This window comes from Poeciliopsis prolifica, unplaced genomic scaffold, assembly GCF_027474105.1.
Source record: "Poeciliopsis prolifica strain line A6 unplaced genomic scaffold, Auburn_PproV2 SCAFFOLD015, whole genome shotgun sequence".
Taxonomy (NCBI): Eukaryota; Metazoa; Chordata; class Actinopteri; order Cyprinodontiformes; family Poeciliidae; genus Poeciliopsis; species Poeciliopsis prolifica.
Genome location: NW_026562390.1, coordinates 10,416,301 through 10,432,568, shown reverse-complemented (window position 1 = coordinate 10,432,568; position 16,268 = coordinate 10,416,301). Strand labels below are relative to the sequence as shown.

The 16,268-nt window shown below is 35.9% G+C and overlaps 1 protein-coding gene across 1 annotated transcript in view; it reads left to right on the top strand.

Moving 5' to 3' along the window:
* The first annotated feature begins 832 nt into the window (after positions 1-832).
* Positions 833-16,268, top strand: part of LOC129366320 (astrotactin-2-like) — a 230,661-nt gene continuing 215,225 nt past the window's right edge. Inside the window, exon 1 of the mRNA XM_055040101.1 lies at positions 833-1,328. Within this exon, the coding sequence (XP_054896076.1) occupies positions 890-1,328 (439 nt within the window). The 5' untranslated portion in view covers positions 833-889. The remainder of the gene's footprint in view (positions 1,329-16,268) is intronic.

The following is a 16,268-nucleotide window of genomic DNA, read 5'->3' as shown; positions in this document are numbered from 1 at the left end:
GAGTGAAACCTGTGTGGGACGCATTTTGCACTTACAAGGCGGTTGAGTAATGATTTAGATCAGGAGTGCCCAAAGTCAGTCCTCGAGGGCAGCATGCTGCACGTTTAGTTCTCTCTCTCTGGTGGTAGTAACACCATGTCAGTGTTCTTCTTAGATCTTCTAACGAGCCATCATTTGATCCAGGTGCGTTAAACCTCAGATAACTAAGACAGGCAGGAGTGGACCCACTTTGGGCACCACCGATTTAGATAATACCAGCTTTTGAAAATCTTGAGTCTAATTTAAATCTCTGTCGTGCTGCTTAAACACAATATGTCGAGCATTGGGTCACAGAACTGGATGTGGCCAGCAGATGTTCTCTTTCAGGGTTATATGCAGAATTTGTGGATGCAACAATAGCTTTGAAGAGCAACACAAAATTCAGATCCTAATAGAGGTGTTTTTAAATTAGGGACCATATTGTTTTGTCTTAATGATTGAAGTTCCAAAATAAGCCTTAACTTAACTCTGACTGTAATTAAATAAGGAGGCATTTTCAGTGCATGCAGATTTAAATCTCGATCTCTAAGCTGAGTTGGAACTTCAATGAATGTGGAAAACATGTGTTCTGGTTAAATAAAAATGTGGATCTGTGGTTTAAAAAAAAATCACACAAAAAGACAAAGTTTTTAAAGCGTTCCTTAATGTCACGTGTTTAATTGAGCCAAGTATTTATTCCCCTCACAACATTGGCAGGAATGGATCTTTAGTAGCCGAGAGTTGTCATTCTCACTACACCTGTGCTGCCGCCTCCTGGACGGACGCGACTCTTTTGCAGCGATTGTACTATAAGTGAACGGACAGCCTATGAGCCCCACTCAAAGCGAGAGAATCGCACACAAGGAGCGGGATGGCGAGGATACCGGCGCTGCACATCCGCGTCCTTCTCGTGGGTTTCTCCCTGACTGGGTGCCTGACACTCCGGACGAGCAAAGGTGCGACGTCGGCTGACGAGGAGCGGGACGGCGAGAGCGACGCGGAGGCGCCGTGCGAGGTGAAAACCGTCACCGTGTCTACCTTGCCCGTGCTCCGGGAGAACGAGTTCAGCTTCACCGGTGGAGCCTCCGGGAGCGTGGTTGGAGGAGGGAGCGCTGCTGCTGCTGCTGCTGGAGCAGGTGGTGCTGGTGGAGGAGGAACCGGAGGAGGTGGAGCGGGGGCAGGAGGAGGAGGTGGTGGAGGAGGAGGAGGGAGCGAATCCAGGCTCCTGTTATTCGTCCGAACAGACCTACCTGGCCGAATTTCTGTAATGGATGATCTGGACAACACAGCTCTTCCCTACTTCACACTCGGTAAGAAACTGTTGTGGTACTCTGTTTGCCCTCCATGATGTGAGCAGAAATCCCTACACTGAGACAGACTTCCCAGATCATACAACCCCAGCCATTAAATCACCTAATTTGCTTAAGCTTCTTTGTTTGATGTGCAACCAGACATTCAGCAGTTGTTCTGCCCTCAGCTCACAGTCGATATTCTAGAAGTAACAAATATTGGACGCATAATAAAGTTAAACTTTATGTGATATCCCTCTCTCTTGGCTTCTTCCCGTTAAAATGATTAATTATTTGAAATTTAATAAATTCCTTAATTATTGTATCCCAATGCAGCAGTGCAATTTAGCGCTGCAAATATGCATGATGTTTTTCTTCTATTCTCTCTCAAGTATGTAATTGGCTGCACACACGAAGGTGCAAGTTAAACTACATACACGTCTGGGCTATCACTAAACTAGCTGTCAGCAATTTAGTTTTTGAAGGTCTTTGGGGAACCCCAGACATCAGATTTAGTGTGTGAGCTCTGTTCACATCCCCAGACAGCTGAGTGAATCAGGGCAATGCAACACTGCTCTTTGACAGGTCATCTGAAGTTTTGTGTGATGGCCAACTACTCTACAATGGTCTGGGTAAAAGCATCCTTTGATTGGATAATCTCAGAGTACATAATAGCAAGAAAGTGTTTGTGGCTTTTACCTTCTGAATGCATATTTGCTTTGCAAGAGGGGGCTGACGCTGCATGAAAACCAACTCGCTGCTTTTGCTTTTCTCTGTATTTTTTATTTTTTTTCATGACTATCCTCACCTCTTTTTCCTTTGTACTGCGAGCGACACATTTGCTTTTACAACTGTGCATCAGTCCATCAACAGTGTAGGGAACAAGGTAAATGCTTTGAGCCACACAAGATAAAGTGAAAAACAACAGTTGCACACTGTTCTTATTCAATTTACAGTCATTTTCAGATCACTTCAAAGTAGAATAGAAAGCTGGACAAAACAAAGACAAATGGAGGTCAGCAATATGGATACTGAGGAATCACAAAACTGTATCATTCCTGTTTTGCATTTTTGTTTTGTACATTGGACAGTGGTTTGTCATCATCCCTCTTTCTCTTTCTTTCTCATTTTTTTTTTCTTTTGTTCACTGCTCTCAGTTTCATCCCCTCTATAAGGAGTGTCGACTGAGCTGGCTGTGCGAAGCAAAGGCTGGCAGGCAGGCTGAGGGTTGGAGCATTAAGCTACTAAATCACTTTCTATTCTCATTAAGGACAGCCGTTGACTGGTGAGAAAGGCCTCTCTGTCCTCCCAGTCAGCCAGCTAGCAAATTTGCTGCTTCACCCTCTCAGTGGATGACTACATACTATGAAGGGAGAAAAGGAGGTATAATGGACTTTAATAGTTCCATGTGTGTATTACATATTGAAGGCACAGCATGAGCTCAGTGTATTCTCTGGTGAGGTGTAGACACTATTTTATATAATTTTTTATAAAACATTTATCAGTGTTGGAGTGTTTATTGGAAGTCCGTAGCAGTGTGCTTTAGTTTCACATACGCTTTGAAAACATTGTTTTACAGACATGCTTTGATAGCATTTGGACACTTGTTTCTCTTTTCTCTAACGCTGTTATGTTTGCAAGAGACTGGCTCAGATTGTTAAATTATATTTTATTAATGTGATGTGTAATATGTCTTCCAGAACAAGTACGCACTGTCCTTGCTACTTTTATTTTATTTTGATTTTTCTTTTGAATTGTCAAACACATTCTAAATATGAGATTTCAAAACCCCATTTTTGTACCTGAGTCATGCAAATACAGAGCCACCCCCATTGATGGATACCTCTTGTAAAGATGTGGTTTAATTCATTTATTTAAAATGGGACAATGTACATGAATCAGCCTAATATGTAAATGTGTCACACTATAGATTAAAAACATTGATTCACATTATTAGTAAATTACAAGGTACTAAGAGTTAACCAAACAAAAATAATAAAAGAGCTTTCGGAACATTACTTCAGTTATGAACTGCTGTATAAGAGAAGGCTGACTGTGCAAAGGCACTTTTTCAACAAGTAGTTAAAGTTCTTGTTCACCAACGTCTAGTTTTATTCACACAATTGTTGTTTTAAAATACTTCAAATAAGTAAATATTTTATTTACTTATAAAATATTTACTTATTGACTTATTGATACAGTGCCCTATTTCTTTGTCACTTGGCACTGATGAAAATCCTATGCATTTTGCCACTATAGATATATAGTTTAGAGTTAGTATTTTTTTTTTTCCCGAAGGTCGCAGGTCTCCATTCCATTAAGTACAGTCTTTAGGGCTGTTTTTGAGTGATAAAATATGAGTATCTTTTTTTTATTTCCTAATATCACAAATGTAAACCTATGGAGTTTTCCAAATTCCACTGGGGATTTAGCTGGAACTTTGTGCTACTCAGGCAAGCATTGGACTGGACTTTTTAGCAACAAAAATAGCAGGTCATTATGGCGTTAAATATAAATAAATTCGGGAAAACAAAAGAGACTTTAAAGATTTCTTGTGTGTGTGTGTGTGTGTGTGTTGTGTTAAATTTGACCAAATTCTTAACTTGGAATTCTGCTACTGCAGGAAAAAAAATGACATAATATATTTTATGGCTTCACACACTTTACGGGGGGTGTGAAGAAATGTAAGGGGTGCTGTATGCATCATTCTAAAACTCCTGTCTGACAGTGAAAGCTCATTTACAAAAATCTTATTTAACTTGGTTTTTCTCCTTTTCTTTTGTTATATCATATTGCTTGCATTCCAATTTCTTCCATTCCTTTTACTCGGAGCAGAAAGACATGCCAATTATCTTCTCAGCTTCTCTTCTCATGAGCATTTTTAGAAGTTGTATTCTCTCACCTGAAACTGAATGCTGTAATTGACATCAAAGGAATACCATGTGTTTTGCTTATTTAAAATAATAAAGGGCTCTTCCATAAGTCCATTTGCTGTGCAGACTTGCATTGTTTATGGTCAGGAGATGACTGATTCCTTAATGTCGGTGATCAATGAGTGAGAAATGGGGAAACATCCCAAACATTAAAGCAAACACACTCCATTTAGAATCTCCAATTATTACATCATGCATGTTTTTGGACTGTGGAATGAAATCAAACTACCTGAAGAAAACCCAGTACCACAGGAATATTTCTGTTCAAAGCCCAGAGAGCTTTGAACAAAAACAAGAAATTTAGTGTTTGTGATCTATATTTTTTTATAGCTAAATAGAACCCGCTTTGCACACAAATCTAACCATATTAGTTGTATTTATTATTACAATATACCCAGAACCCTGGAGGCTCACAACACATAGGTCAAACTTTGTGAAGTTTAGACATTTACTTGGTCAGCTTTTATTTCTTCCCTTTTTATGCTCATATACTTCAATATCTATTAAATAATATTTGGCAAAGCAGTTTTGTTTTTATTTGGATTGTGTTAATAGTACGGGTGTACCTATTGCAGTTTTCTGGCCGATCACCTATTACCAATCTTTTAAAAAGCTTAACCTGCTAAATCCGATTTTGGCCGATACCAATATTTTCTGAAATGTTGCTCAAGGAAGTTGTTGAGTTGGCATCAGTGGGGTAACTATTGTTAATTGCAATTGTGCAGACATAACTTGGTGGACCAGTTTGTCTGTCAAACCTTTCTCACCAGAGAGCAAAAGAGGACAGTCTAGATAAGATTAATGGATAAGATAAATCGGTGCACCCCTAATTAGTATTTTGTCTCTTCAAAAAATTGTTAGAATAGACCTTTTCTTCTTGTTTATTTTTGATTAACCATAATGAAAGTGAAATAATTGACTAATATGAATGAGTATTAGCAATATTCATTCACATGTATTTTTAAAACACTGTAACTTGTGTTAAATTTCACATTTTAACCTTCGGTACTGTTTCTCTGACTGTTTTTGTGTTTATTTTTTAGTGTGACACTTCACCACCACCAGTCAAATGTACATTATCATACATTATTTGCAAGCATTAAATGATATCCCACGCTGTGTACTTGTGTTTTCTCTAAATCCATGCGAAAAAAACCCACAGATTCCCTGTCAATGTTATTCCCCATCATCAAGCAGCAAATACATGCATATAGGTTTATGTTTCGTCATTATTTCTACCTTGTTGGGCACCAAAAAAGTTCAGGAGTCTGGGATAACTTCAACCACGTTGCAATCTGGACCCTTTCAGAAATCAATCAGATAAAGCAGGAAGGCATGCAAGTCTTGCTTTGAAGTGTTTTATGAACCATCTGGTTTACTTGGTACACCTGCTCCATCGCACTTTTCTTTTTTAATAAATAGTGACTTAAGCAACTAGGTGTGTTAAAGATGGGGATAAACTTTTAATTTGTCATATTACAAATGTATTTGTAAGTCCTGGGTATAAGTGAAGTCATTCCCTCTTTATAGTTCCTTTCCTCTGTTTGGCTGACAAAATAACAGGTTTGATTTCCCATTGTAAGAAAATTTCACAAAGGTTCACTTGCTAGCAAGTTGAGAGTCATGTTATCTGGTGAGTTAAGATGAGCTTTTACACCTGCACAAATGAAGCAAATTGACTGTGGAATTGAATTATGATTCACTAAGGGAAACCAAACCAAAATTGAGAATGAAAGAGATTAGTCTTTTCAGAGCAAAACTGGGTGAAGTGGATGGATGTACTTTAGTTCCCAAGTGATTTGTCTTTTGGAACCTGCTACAAAAACTTAAAGTTGTATATTTGAACAGGCAGTGATTTAAAATCCTGTTCTGTTTTAACAGTGAGACAAACATTTGTCATTCAGTATACCTGATTACAAATGTTTGTCTGAAAAGATCTAACTTGGAACAAGCACTTTAAAACAAAGAGTTTTTAAATTTACATAAATTTAACATATGCATAAAAACCACAATAACCATAGTTCTGTCTTGTTTCCATGACACTGTCAGATGTTTGATTGTTTTGTCAAACCAGCATCAGAGGTTATTGGGGAAAGGAGGAGGAAGGACCACAAGTCTCCTTTCCTCTCTTGCCTGCCTCCTCAGCTTTGATTTATCACCAAAGTGTCACTGAGGAGAGCTGGGGAGAAAGGACACCATTTCTACCCATCCAGAAATGTGTAGAATCGTTTCTCCTATCTGGTTTTGTTTTTCGTTCAATTTTTATGAACAAACATTGACAGATATGTGTAACCAATATGTACCTAATCTTAATAATGTAGATGTGCAGTAGATATTACCATACCATACCTTTCTAAACGGTTCAAATTTTCTTGTTCTGCTATCTGCTATTGTATTTTAAATTCAGGACTTTAATGACTCTTCATAATATGTGTGTGCAAAATGTGCTAAAAATTGCACTTTGGGGAATTATTCGTGAGATCTTTCTGTTTTGGTATGCTTTGTCACTCTGGATAGCTCATTTTAAATGATGTGATGGGACTAGGTAAAAAAAATCAATGTCTTTTGGCAACATGGCTCACTCTGTGAACACCTCATTAGAAGTTCACCTTATTGAAAACCTTCAAACACTTAATGGAAGATCGGCAACATGATCTGTCAATCATAATGACCTGCTATGTTTTCTCAAAAAGTCTGTCCATTTTTTGCATCTTATCAAAGGCCGACATGTCAAGTTTGCAGTTTTCCACTGTGCCTTATTGTATGGCAGAGCTGAAGTTATGGGAAGTCGACTGTTCTTAGCGATGGGAGATTAAAATGGTGCCTAAAGGAAAAGTGAATGCAAACACCTCGGCCCTTGATTTTCTGAGGCATAAAGAATGAGCACTTGGCTAAATATCACATCCTTAAAGTATGTCTGGGGTCTAATTTTGTGCTTCATGGAAAGTAGTTTTAGAAGGAGTCAAATATAGACAGACCTATTCATCTTAAAGTTGGGCTTTTTTCACTAAGTAACCTTAAATTCTTATATTAAAGGTTAACTGCCTTACGAAAGGAGCTATGAGTAGAGGGCAGCATTATACAGTGGATCTCTTGCAGTTTGACAAATGATTTATCTAAAATATGTCTTTGGTATGGTAGTCTTGGTCAGTTCATACCTTCACCAGTACATACTGTTGTGCCACATGCTATAATTACCATTATCACAACCTACTTCAGTTTAATCCCCAAAAACATGTTAAATATTGCATTTTGGTTTGCTCCTCTTTATAGTCCAGTGTTTTGATGAATTATACGAGGGTGAACGACAACGCTAAAATCCTCCTCCTGGCTCTGACTGGTTGTTTTTGACCGACTGGTGTATCTTTGCAGAAATACCCCTACAAGGAGGAGGCAGAGGAATGTGATTATTTCAGATTATCTGTCTCATATTAGACTGTCACAACATAGTTTATAAAAGTGACTTACTGTCTGACAATTATATACTTTGTTTGTTTATTTGTCTAATGTTTCACTTAGACAAATACATATGTAATCAATTTGCAAGAAAAAAAGCATTATTGTTCAGTGTGAGGTCAGTTGATGAAATTCATGGCATTGAAAAGATGAATGATCTAGAGCGGGTGACCGATGTGAAGTCCGTCTTTTGTGAATCCTGCATTTCAGAAAGCTTTATTTTTACTACCAGAGTCTCCAGTCTTGCTTTGTGCCACTGGTGGATAGCTTTGATCTGAAGATAATCATTTGATCATTACCACTGCAGAGAGGCAGACTGTGGTTGTCTTTGACAAGATGAACAAAGAACTTTATGTAAATGCCTCTAATGAATGCACAAGTGCCGTCTTTTCCTTTTTATTTGTGTGATTTATGCAAGGCAACACCATGCACAATTGTCTCTACAATTTTTCACCAGAAACAAGATGAATAAATAAAAACATCTTGACTAAAGACTGAGCCCTTCAGCACCCCCCTCCATCCGTTAGGCATTTTCTTGTCTTTGAATTACGGCGTTAATTGTTTTCCCACTTTCTTCAAATCTGACAAATCTGACCAGGCATTGTTGTCTGTGTAATCATACAAGGTCATAAGAGTTTATCTTCATAAAGCTGGACTTGTATCAAAGAATAACCTGAAAAGTGCATCTCACAGGAGCATGCTACAAGCTGATCCCCTAAAGATTCATGGACTTCCTACTTGTATACTGTAAAAGGGCTTTTTAGCCTGTGCAGTGAATGTATAATGTGACACTGATTTATAAAAGCAATTCCATTTAGTTACTCTTTTTGCTCTTTAGGTTCCTTTGGTGTGTCCCTGCCACATAATAGAAGGCCCCATGTGACAACAGCTCTGCAATGCATTTGCCCTCTTTGCAAAATACGTTGTATAATGCAAGCAAGACATTGGGGACACAGGAACATCACATGAAAAATACATCGACTTATGCTCAAAACCATTAAACCTAGTTTGATATGCAGTTGGGTTACATGTTTTCATGTTTTGTTTTGTTTTTTGTGTGCTTTTTGTGCAAAATCTCATGATTTTGCTTTTAATGTAACACATTAAAAAGTGGCCAGTTTGTGTTACCTTTGTGTAAAGATATTTCTGATGATAACAAAGCATGTCAAAGAAATCATTGTTAATTTGGCTTCATAGCAATGATGCCACATGTGCCCAAAATATAATTACAAAGTATTAAAACCAAAAAAAAAAACATTTTCCATTATTTCTCATAACATCACAAACTTTAGAATATCTTAATGGGATCTTATGTGATACATAACACTAAAGAGTGTGCAATGGACAGGAACCATAATTTAAAAATCTTGCACGTACAATATATATTAAGCCCACTGAGTTTGTTGGACCACAATTTTCTGTGAATACAAAGATGGATGTAAAGGAAGATGAACCTCAATTCCTGCTAAAAGCATTTTCAAGGATGTAGCCAATTTTCATTGAGTATTTTGTATTTCACACCATCCTTCTTTCTCTTGACTCTGATTAGCTTCTCTTTCAAAAAACAAAAAAAAAACCCTGCTATGATGCTTCCCGCTATGACGCTGTCCACCATTTATTACTGTTACTGCAGTAATAAATGGTGGGAATGGTATGTTCAACATGTTAGCTTTCTGCCACACAAAGCGTTTTGTAGAATAAAGTAACATTTTCATCTCATCTGTTCAGAGTACCTTCTTCTACATGTGTGCTTTGCACTGCTTGTACCAAAGTGGAGGATATATTTTTAGTTTTTTTTTTTTTTTTAACAGTGCCTTTTTTCCATGAAGACCAGATTTGTTTATTGTTCTCTCAACACATTTTCTCACATACGATCTTTGTGAACAAAGATGTTCGAGGAGTACATTTTCAAAGCACAGCAAGATCTGCCTGGTCTGAAAATGAAATGCATAAGTTTGCCCTTTAAAGTTTTCAAATTAAAGACCCATTTGATTTTGCTTCCAGTTGATTTGGAATATCTTTTGTATGTTGTAATAGGCTTGAAGTACAAACAGCTATAAAAACAAATTAGTTGGAGCTACTCCTGAATGACAAACATATTTGCAATAAACAACTGCAAACCGAAAAGCTTGGAGAGCATTCAGTGACTTTGTGCCATTTTCATACATATTTAATATGAGTGGATCAATGGCTTAGTCAGTCATTTAGTCATTTAGATTTGTGTATGGAACTGATGGTGTTCTCATTTGGGTTACTGCTTAAAAACTGTAGAAATGCTTAGAAATAAGAAGAGCATCCTTGTGAGTTAGCTATTAAGTGTTGCTTTAGTCATATTTTTCTACTTTGAAAAAAAATATATGACTACTGATTAATCCCCTCTTCAAAATTACCTTGCCAATACTCACTCTATGAGAAGTGCATTCTCTTAGAACCAGACATTCGATCCCTAAAAAAGTTGTCGACATTTAGAGAAACCTCTTTTTATGAGAGAAATCTCAGAAAAGTTGAATCTTCTAAAATTCAGATTCATTCAAAAGGTGAATAATGGAACCACATTATGTTCTTGCAGACAGAAATTATGTGCAGCTTGGTATGCATTACGCACAAGTCGACGTATGTAATTCCAATCACCATGGTGCAAGAAGAAAGCAGGCATATCATTTTTTTAAAAAGGGAAATGAGAAAATAATTTGCAGAGCAGTAATAAGCACTTTTAATTTAATTACTGATTTTTAGTGTTGGATTACTTGTTACTGTAAGTAGTCGCTGGCTATCAATGGGCACAGCAGCGAGTTAAATTTTCTTTGCTCAGACAGAGCTTTCACTTGTGTGCAAGTTTAATCCATCTCCTTTAGCTAAAATGGAAACATGACACACCTGGCAATCCTAAGACAAGCTTTGTTAAAATGTTTGCAATACACAGTATTAGCAGTGTAGTGATGTTATATTTAGGTTTTACAGCGACACAAACATTTAAGTTGAAATCATAGACTTACATTGACTGTAATACTGGGCATGCATGTAATTTTTATTTTTTTGAAACTATTTTTCTTCTTGATAACATGGACTTGTGATAAGTCCATGTTGGTGATCTAATAATGTTTTCAGTCTTTTCTGGTAATAGATCCCCTCTACACACACATTCCCTATCTCTGTGACAACAAGAATAATGCAGAAATAGAGGATTGAATGTAACATTTTATTTATATGGCTTTTTTCATTCTGTTGTCCACTGAATGTACAATAGAACAGACTTTCCTAAACTGCAATATGCAAAACATTGCCACTCTGTCCTGGTATAATCCATATCAGTGGGAAATAATTTGAATATAAGACTGTATCTGACTTTGAGTAAAGGCAAGGTTTACACAAGATCTTGCCTCAGTGTAATTTACTCACACCTATACATTTGACTTTAGACAGTCAAGAAATCCTTTAAATGTCATCCAGCTGGTTTGATTTGCAAACCTATTCACAGGAAAACAAACCTGCTTGCCCTTGCATTTTGTATTTTCACAAGTTCTTTTTTTGTTGTTTTTTAATCAGTTATAATTTCAATATGTTTATTTTTTTTAAAGTTTAAAACAGTATACAGAAAATCTTTTTGGGAAAAAAATAACAGTCACCACATAGCACTAAGATGGAGCAACAACTGCACTCATTTAGAAAAGCCCTCCTATGTACAGATTTTACAGCCTCAAAGTGTTTGGAAATTATCTTAAACAATCCACCTTATGGACTTTTAAAATCACACAACTTGTATAGGGGTCTTATTTTGGAAACATGGCATGCGGGTTTGTGATTCAGCAAGTAGAAGAAAAGTCATTGTTCATATAAGCTGTCCTCACTGATGTTTAAGAGCCATAAAATTTGATTCCCACCAGAATTTGTTATGCACCTTGGGAACATCCAACCAGCTCTACACACCTCACAAGATCCCCACGGGTCCTACAAAAGATTTTAAACCCTTTATCTAAGCTGGCGTGTTTGTACATATTTGCATTCTCTCCAAGAGATACCATCTTTGAGATTTCCTCCCAGATAAAGTATCCCCATTAATCCTCCCTTCTACAGAGGGTGAGGAGTAGAGGGGAGTGTTGGTTTTGTTGTGCTCTATCATCAGTCTGAGTTCTTTGTGGCAATGCTTTTATCTGCACAGGAACAGATGTTTTGGTATAAATATGATTTTCTTAGGAGCCATTTTCAATACTATTAACCATGTAATTTTAAACAAAATGAGGCTGACATTATGGTTTTAAAACTCTCCATTACAACTATCAAATGCCACACATTCATGCGTTAAGAATTTGGTTCCGCCAGTGTTAAATCCTACCTTTTTAGGCCTGCAACAGTATCAAATGGAGGCGTTTTCAACGCATTACTGTAAACCTCTGTGAAAATTTCAGTTTGCCTCCAACATACTGTAAACGGATGCAGAAGAAGCTTATTGGTATGTCATGGTTGTTTTCCTTTTACCCAAGTTCAGACACCTTATTTTCTGTTAGTTTTACTGGTTCTAAATTAGTTATGATCTGACAACATTTTCCCTTAGATGTGTGAAAGAGCAGAGTTTGCTCAGAGGTCACGAAATGTGATGTTAGCAAACTGCTTAAAGAAGCAGTGTGATCACATTTTTATTTTAATATGTTGTGTGCATATCAAGCAGAAAAACTCTGATTATCCTAAATACTAAGCCGATTATTTGACATAGTATTTTTGGAGTTGCATAGTTTGGAGTATTTGGAGCTGAAGATGATGCCAATGCTATAAATAATAATGATGATGATAAAAATAAACAGTTTATGTAAACTGTTTTAAGAAAAAAAAAATGTTGACAGCATACATCCTGAGCCATGTCAATATATTTTTCTTCTATCTGTCACAGTGTATCAGAGCAAAATGCATTCAAAGAGAACACATTTAGGGAACAATGAGTAATTCTACTTGTATCTCTCCAACAAGAAATTATGGTTGGTTTTATTCTGAGTTTGTTGGTTTTCAATGAACCCTTCGACTTTTTGTGACAAAGCATCTACACATTTCTGTCAGAATACCATATATTGAACTGTGCCTTTATTCTGCTTTTGATTTTAGACTCTGTATTCATGCTTGAATTGTAGTCTTTAGTTCCTGTTTTGTTTTTCCAGTATGCTGTCCTTTGTTCCCTCCTGTTATTTAACTTATTTGTCCTATGATTTGTTTTTTGTTATTTTTTTTTTTCATTTATTCATCAGTTGGTATATTGAATAAAATCCCATTTAAATGCATTGGAGTGTCTTGATATGTTGGAATACATAATTTAGCAATGCTGTGTATTTGCAAATTTTACGGTTATTTTCTGACATTTTTTTAAAAATGAATTTTGTAAAATAAAACATAATTTGTTTTTCTTTTCATCAGATTTTTTTTAGTTTAGATCTAAAAAAATATTTAGACAAGTAAATGAATTTCTACTTAGAAGTTAAAATTCAAAACAGCTTAAAAAGTCTGGACATGGTTACTTTTTAATGTCAGCCTGTAGAACTTGCATTCTTTAGGTTGCTTAAAACTGACCCAAAAATTAAAATATGTATAACACAAATTGTCAGACCTTACAACAGCAGATTTACAGTGTCACCATCTGACTCACAAAATAGATATGCATGCTTGTGTTTTGTAAATGTTATTTAATTTCTTGTTTGTCTTAACACCAGTGCCTGAAGTATGGAGATAAACACATAGATACAATAAAAAATAAAACCATATGGTGTAAGTTATTGTAGATCCTACACTAAGTCATTTGGAAAGGATTACTGAAAGCCATGTGGTTTGCCTTCAACTGATTAATCCAAAGGTGCGATCACGCTTCTGTAACATGACCGCAATCGGGACAAATGCACTGTTAACTCAGTAATGAGACGGCTCAACAAACACAATTAATGGGACCTCTCCATTTATTAGCACTTAGTTAGGCTTGTAGCTGTGGGATGTCAGTCTGTGGGGAAAAAAAAAAAAAGCTCTTCTCAAGCTAAAGTAAGAACTTCCATTTGTTAGTTGATTTTGTTGCAATTTTCTGTTAGATATGTTAGAATTTTAAGATCTGGATTGCAAGTTCATATTTGTCTCACTAAAATATGTGGACAAGGCTTTTAGATAACATTGTCATTTTTCTCTAATTTGTCTTTGTTTGAAAGTGAAATCCAAGTAAAACTATTTAAATTAACACTTGTAAGAGGTCGACGGCGCTAGAAAGTACTCTAAAAGATTTTCTGACAAACTTTACCTACCACAATTTTTCAGTTATTTTATTGCTATAGACTTCAAGTTGAACAATCAAGGTTGAATGTAAAATGAGCCACTGTTACAGAAAAGTATTATGCTTTTATTGACATTTGTCACAACACTGTTTTTATGCCAAATGCTTTTCAATTACCCATCATTCATTCATCTTTAGATAACCCCATGATTAATGTATTCCTTGATCTTGTCATTGTTCACTACAGAGATATGCTACTATAAAAATGAGGAAGAAGTGGGCAGATGATTGCCAGGATGTTGTCTCTCATCAGTCATATTAATTGCATTTATATGTCATTATTACAATCTCCTAATGGATGGGATCTACTTACAGGCATGCTCTCTTGTCCTTAGCTGAAGTTGAGCCAATGTTTTTTTTGTTTTGTTTTTTCTTTCACTCTTTAAATGCAGATGACAACTTGAGTGCCCAGTCTTCTGATATCTTCAAAAACATGTTTCAATTTGATTAATGGATTTAAGCTAGATTCCCAGCTTTAGTTTGTTGATCTAATGACTGCTAAAGGCTTAAGAAAAGTCAATGACTAATATACTGGGATCAAAACAAACAATTTTTAGGGTATTCATTTGTTTTGATCTTTTACTTTAATGAAGCCTCACAGAAGATTCAGCTATATTTTTTGTTAGGTAATTTTTACTTATATTCATCTAAAATTGAGATACCTCTGAAAGCATTCAGATGTAAATAAGTCAAATTCAAGCTAAGAAAGTCCATTACATATCACACGCCACAAATATGATGTGACAATTACACTGGTTTTGAAAATCTTTTTAAGTGATTTTAATGAGTACTGAAAAGATAGACCGCCTGCTTAACTGTAACTGATGATCTTGTTAAGAAATGAATATTTTCCTAACTGAAACTCTTGTTTTTTTTTTAATCTGAGGAGTGTCCAGGTTTCACAACCAGAGCAGAAACTGTGATAGCATAAAATAGATCTCATTAAGAGGGAAATTTACGTGGCCTCACTTCATCTTTGATTAAACACACCTTCTGCTTTTCTTAGCAGTTCACAAATTTGCTAATAAACACCTCAAAGAACATGACGGAGAGCAAAGAGAAACCATTAACCAAATTATAATCTCTCCCAATTCTTTCCAGTAGCGTTGGCCACTGCAGGGAGTTTATGTCCCTACCTTCAAATATTACTGCTGTTTTTATTGCAGCATATAACAGACATAAATTGTCTGAAGTTTGAGCTTGAAAAATTACGTAGTAGCATAACTTGATAAAGAGTGTAATATTTCATTGTATGTAGTCTATAACAGGTAAGAATTTTAGTTGACCAGTCATTTTCCTTTGACTTTATATCTGGATTGCTATGCTATGACAATCTTGGCCACTTGAACACATGATTCAGTGATGCACGTTATCTGCATGAATCATTATACTATTAATGGTGAAATTGTACACAGTAGAAATATTTAGTATGTGTTACAGTAATGATGAAGGTGTGTCATGTGCCTCATGAGGTGAGAGCACCATCAGAGTTTGAACAAGTGCCATGAAAAGCAACCAAAAAGTCAACATGAGTGCAGTGACACAATTCAGGGAACAGGTTAGGTTTCTCACAAAATTGCAAAGTCCCATTTTAAAAGGTTTTGTGTATTTACTATCAAGACTATTCATACAGAAGATTGTCTTCTATGTATCTATATAATAGATTATGGTGCAGAAAACATACCTATGAAATGAACTAGAAGTATTGTACAAAATTTATAGTAAACTATAATTTTGACAAACTGTTCAGTCTGAGTTTTAAAGTTTTAGTTAAATACTTATGCATATATAGTCCAACTAAATATCATTTTCAGTTTGCAGGGTAAAACAAACAGCTGGAGTTGTTATTAATAAAATAAACTATTGTGGATGTGCTGTATAATTACAGAGCATCAAAGCCTGGTGTGATTTAATAAATCTGCCTTGGAATGCAGTTCTTTATGTTTGCATGAGGGGAAAATAATAGTTTGTCTCAAAATTTTATTGCTAGTAGGATTTAAGTTGATTTCATAGAAGTTTTAGTTCAAGCTCGGGTTTTTTCTCCTGTAGTTTTCTCTTTACACTTTTGACACATATATATCTTGTTTAAATAGAAGGGAGATTTACACTGTGTCTGAAGAAAAAGATCCACTGTGATGCAAAGAGGAAAATTGATATATTTAAAAAATTTAGACAAGATTATGATAGAAAATCTTGAAGACCAGAGGAAGTGAGAATATTTTTTAACTTAGAAATGGAAGAGATCTTGAAAATGTTGACTAGAGACCGGAACAGAAG